Below are 4916 nucleotides of genomic sequence, written 5' to 3' on the forward strand. Positions count from 1 at the left end.
CCCAACTATTACCTTGCTAATCACCTTGTATAAGGTATTGCACAAGGAGATAGGGCGAAATTGAGCAACAGTCTGCGGTTGCTCCACTTTGGGTATGAGACAGATATCCGTTTTGTTGCACTCCACCAACGTACTAGGCTTCTTCCAGACATCTTTCACAAAATTAATCAGGTTTGGACCAATCGTCTCCCAATCTTTTTGATAAAAACCCGGTGGAAACCCATCTGGCCCTGGAGCTTTCCAAGGCTTCATTGAGAATTAAGCCCGCTTCACTTTTGCCTCATTGATATCATCCTTCAGGCTCTCCAGCTTCTTCTCATCAATCCTCGGATAACTCGCATGCGACGGGCTCCAATTACACAAACTCTTATTACAAGTAAAGAGCTTCTTATAGAAATCAATGACATGAGCCTTTAGGGTTTCTTGATCACCAATCCAGTTCCCACCTTCATCCTTAAGCATCAAAATCTTGTTCCTCCTTCTTCTATTGACTGTTTTCATATGGTAGTAACTAGTATTTCTGTCTCCATCTGATAACCACTTTGTCCTTGATCGTTGGAACCACATGATCTCCTCCTTATTAAGAATATCACTAAGCTCCTGTTGGATCTGCTTCTCTAACCTTCTCATGCCACCATAATTGTCTCTAGCTTGCAATTTCCTCTGAACCCCTTCCAGCCTCCTCATCAACACCTTTTTCATATGTTTAATTTTATCAAAGGAGTCAAACTTCCACTTATCAATCCCACGCGTTACATTTCCAAGATTGACAAGGATAGATTGCTCTTCTTGCCACGCCTCCTGCAGCATACTCTTATAAGTCTCATTCAACATCCACACACTCTCGAATCTAAAGGGCCGCTTTTGACTAAGAAAAAAGTCCCCAAAAGGCTCAACAAGGATGGGGTGATGATCTGAAAAATCCACTCTCGGCAACACTTTAACGTAAGCTTCCGGAAAATGAAAGTTCCACTCATCATTACTCAAACCTCTATCTAATTTTTCATAGATTCTTTGACCTCCATGGAATATCGAGCCTCTCCCAGTAAACAAAGGTCCACGCGTCTCCATATCTGAGACCTGACAATCATCCATTCTCTTCCTCATTTTTTCGCATCTAGTCACTGAAGCTGGCAAACCTCCTCTTTTTCTCACTCCTCCTAGCAATGTCATTAAAATCTCCCACAATCAACCACAGATCCTTCATATTATTAGAAAGCTTTTTTAGCTCCTCCCACACCAGGCTCTTGCTAATATCGTTAGGGCTTGCGTCAACAATCATACACTACCAGACCTTACCATGCTCCATGTTCACCTTCACGTGAATAAACTGTCTATCCTTAATGTTCACATTAATATTAATTTCCTTTGTTTTCCAAGCTATAACAATGCCCCCTGCAAATCCGATATTATCACTGGCCTCCATAGCGTCAAAGCCCAGTTTCTTAAAAGGATCTTTCAGCTTTCCCGGATTGCATCTCGTCTCAACAACAATAAACACACTCGGTTTATAGTTATCAATATACTGCTTGCAATACCTATAAAAAGCCTTGCTAGCAGCTCCTCTACAGTTCCAGAACATAATTTGATTGTTTGTACACATCATAAAAAAGTTTTTAGAGATATAGAACTCAAGCATCCAAGGGAGTCTCCTTTACCACTTCATTATCTTCCTCCATCGTCGCATTCCTTATATCATTAGTTGCACCGTCAACAGTAGCTTCATGTCTCATGCACGTAGACCCCTCATAAGAAATGTGAAACATCTGATGGGTTTGCATGTTTAAATCAAGTGGTTTCTCGATATCTATTGGTTCTCGAACTGAAAGGTGTTTACTAGCCAACCCGTCACTTCCATCTGTACCTTCCTTGATTGTAGCCCTATCTTTTTTGTCTCCTATTTTGTCTCCTTTCTCTCTTCTCTTCAAGTTGTACATGTTTGTCTCATTAATATCACCTGATTTGTATTTACCGAAAGTAACTTCCATTCCTGATTGGCTAATGCCACCAGCTTTCTCTCTCACCTGTACCCCTCCACGCGTCGCTAAGTTAGACTTTTTACTTTTAATGGCCTGTCTTTGACTTCTACCTTTAATACCCCTATCAGACCCTTCCACGTTCTCCTTTACAGATTCCTTACCAATTTCACCCATTAAATCCAAATTAATGATTGCATCATTAATATCCACCTGTTTGCCCTTATTAGCTTTTCCTCCACGAATACTTTTGGAATTCTCATTTATTCCTTCCTTCAAACCACCTCATATAACAGACAACTTACTATTACAATCAATTACCTCCTTACTTGCAATTAAATTACCTTCATTAGCATTAATGTCTGTATCCTCATCTTCTAGAATTAGAAAACGAGATCCCCCTGCATTAATTTTTTCCATAAAACTTCCCGGAGCAGTGTTCTTCCGGCTATCCCCCGGCTTCTTTCCCCGCCGCTGCTTCTGGACAATCCGCCATGGCCCTGATTCAACACTCGATCCTCCATGTTCAAATTTTTTATCTCCGACAATTTCCTTCAAGTTTCTTCCTCCGATGCCACTATTGTCTCCTTCATTATTCCTCCCAGTATTGGCTAATGGACAGTTCTCCTTATAATGTCCATAACATCCACATGCTAGACACAAAAGATGAAGACCTTCGTATTCAATCTTGTAACAACATGCTTGAACTTTGAGCATTGCTACTAGCGGTTTGGACAAATTCACTGTAACACATATACGTGCATATCTTCCTCTTTCCTGTTTTCTAGTTGTATTGTCCACCTTAACTGTTTTTCCAATCCGGTCACCAAAGAATGCTAAAGCTCGCGGATCATAATATTCGATTGGGAGATCTGAGATTCTGACCCAAACCGCTACCTCATCAATTGACTCAGTTTCAGGCTTGAAATTTGGTTTCTAATCCTTCACCGTAAGGTAATGATCGTAGATAAACCACAGTCCATTCTCCATAGCCGCCTTTTTATCATCCTCATGCGAGAAAGCAACAAGATAATAATCATTGCTCAGGTCAATGATACTGATGACACCTCTTCGCACCCACATCTGGTTCAGCCTGTTCTCCAATGCTTTGTATCCTATTCTTTTTCCAAGCAACTTCACGATAACACCTCTCTTCCATGGCTTCTGGATTCGTTTTGCTTCTTTTTCAGAGAAAATGAAGTTAGGACATTCATAGCCACCGATCCACTCCTCCTCCACCGTTATCTCCCCATACTCACTCTCCAGATCATCACCCATACCCTCGCTTCCCTTCTCTTCCTCCTCCATATCAGCCACCGTTTTACCAGCCATGATATTTCGGAATGAGATTTCTGTCACCCTTTTACTAAACTCCACCTCCTTGACTTTTTTTGTACTTCTTTCTTGTAAGTCTACTTCCGCAACTGACTTTTCCAGACTCACCAGGGGAATGTTACCGTTAGCCGTACCAGCGCTGCTCACAAATCCTAGTAGAGGATTTTCCATATTATTTTTTTCTTAAATCGAAGTTTAATCGATGCTGAAGTTTTCAATATTAGAGTTTTTGTTTTAAATGTACTCTAATTTTATCCATCATTTACTTTAGTTTTTTTCAATTAAATTCATACTCAATTGATACATTCTCTAATAATTTTCTATTTTTCTATATATCTATTCCCCCTAATAAACAGTTTATCAAAAGCATAAACATTTAAACAAATCTCTTTTAAGCCTAAACACAAACATATATTGAAAAAACAAAAATATAATTGACAAACTGTAACATTAAATATTTAAATAATAGAAGCACAAAACAATTAAAGTTTATTAATACGGGTCCATCAAACATATCATAAAAATAAATATTTATTATATCTATATCAATTCTCTATTATACTCTATTCTAACTATCAAATAGACCCATATATTAATTAACTATCAATATTCACAATTCTTACTATGACAAACTTTACATAATTTTACATGTATCTTGATGTGGACCTCCGATTTTTTTTAATACCGGGCCATACCTCTGATCTGTAGAGATACGTGACTGACTCTTTTTTGTCGCTTAATGCTTTCGCATTTTGAAAATTCACAGAGTCGCCACCGACCTTTTATTTTATCCAATTAAGGAAAGGTTTATAAAAGACACAGAAAAAAGACCTTTAAGAAATTCTGGGTAAGGGGGTAGGTTATACAAAGGGAAGGTGTTAGCACCCTTTGTATCCATGGTTATCCATGGGCTCTTAAGTTTGCTTAGCTCACTTGTTTTTCGATCACTTTTCAATTGCTCTGAAATTGCTCATATGTGGTTTCAAATACCTTTGTAAATTGAATTTTGTAATGATCCGTGTGTGGATGTATACAAAATGCTTGTTTATCTTTCGAAAGATGTTTTGAAAAGAACGTTAACTTTGTAATAATCCGTGTTTGGATGTATACAAAGTATTGTCTTTTTTGAAAGTTTTGAAAAATCAACACTGTATGAGAATTTTGTTTGTTTTGATTTGAGCAAGCAAACTAGGAGGTCTACCCTGAGTTGTAAGGTCTTTATCCTATTTCCTTTAAAAATCTATCCTTTCACCGGATATAAAAGCAAGGTTCGATTTTGTACTCGAAACAGTAAAATTTGACTTTGATTTTGAAAGATTGAAAAGGGATTACCTTAAGAGGTGCAAGTGTGATTGTGATTGGATTCAGATATTTATCTTCGAAGTTAGTGATCTAACGGTTCAATTTTATCTTTGACATACACGCAGTTTATATTTGCTGGAAATTAAAATGCGGAAATGTAAAGTGCGGAAAGTAAATCTACGCTATTACATCGATTGTGCAGGAAATGTAAACTAGCCTATTTACATGAATTTGACATTGTCATACCCCAAAATTTGCCCATGCTATTTTTCATACACAAAACCAAATCAAAAGACAAAGCTC

General features: G+C 38.0%; 2 protein-coding genes across 2 annotated transcripts; both read right to left on the reverse strand.

Moving 5' to 3' along the window:
* Nucleotides 1-258: 258 nt before the first annotated feature.
* LOC131605261 (uncharacterized) lies at nt 259-1582 on the reverse strand. Its single transcript, XM_058877638.1, has 2 exons — nt 1300-1582; nt 259-1160 (listed from the first exon to the last, which is right to left on the reverse strand). Exons 1-2 carry the CDS (start codon nt 1580-1582, stop codon nt 259-261), a joined length of 1185 nt encoding a protein of 394 aa, XP_058733621.1.
* A 49-nt stretch (nt 1583-1631) lies between these two features.
* LOC131605262 (uncharacterized) lies at nt 1632-3308 on the reverse strand. Its single transcript, XM_058877639.1, has 3 exons — nt 2953-3308; nt 2298-2856; nt 1632-2249 (listed from the first exon to the last, which is right to left on the reverse strand). Exons 1-3 carry the CDS (start codon nt 3306-3308, stop codon nt 1632-1634), a joined length of 1533 nt encoding a protein of 510 aa, XP_058733622.1.
* Nucleotides 3309-4916: the final 1608 nt, after the last annotated feature.

Source organism: Vicia villosa, linkage group LG5 (genome assembly GCF_029867415.1).
Source record: "Vicia villosa cultivar HV-30 ecotype Madison, WI linkage group LG5, Vvil1.0, whole genome shotgun sequence".
Classification (NCBI taxonomy): domain Eukaryota; kingdom Viridiplantae; phylum Streptophyta; class Magnoliopsida; order Fabales; family Fabaceae; genus Vicia; species Vicia villosa.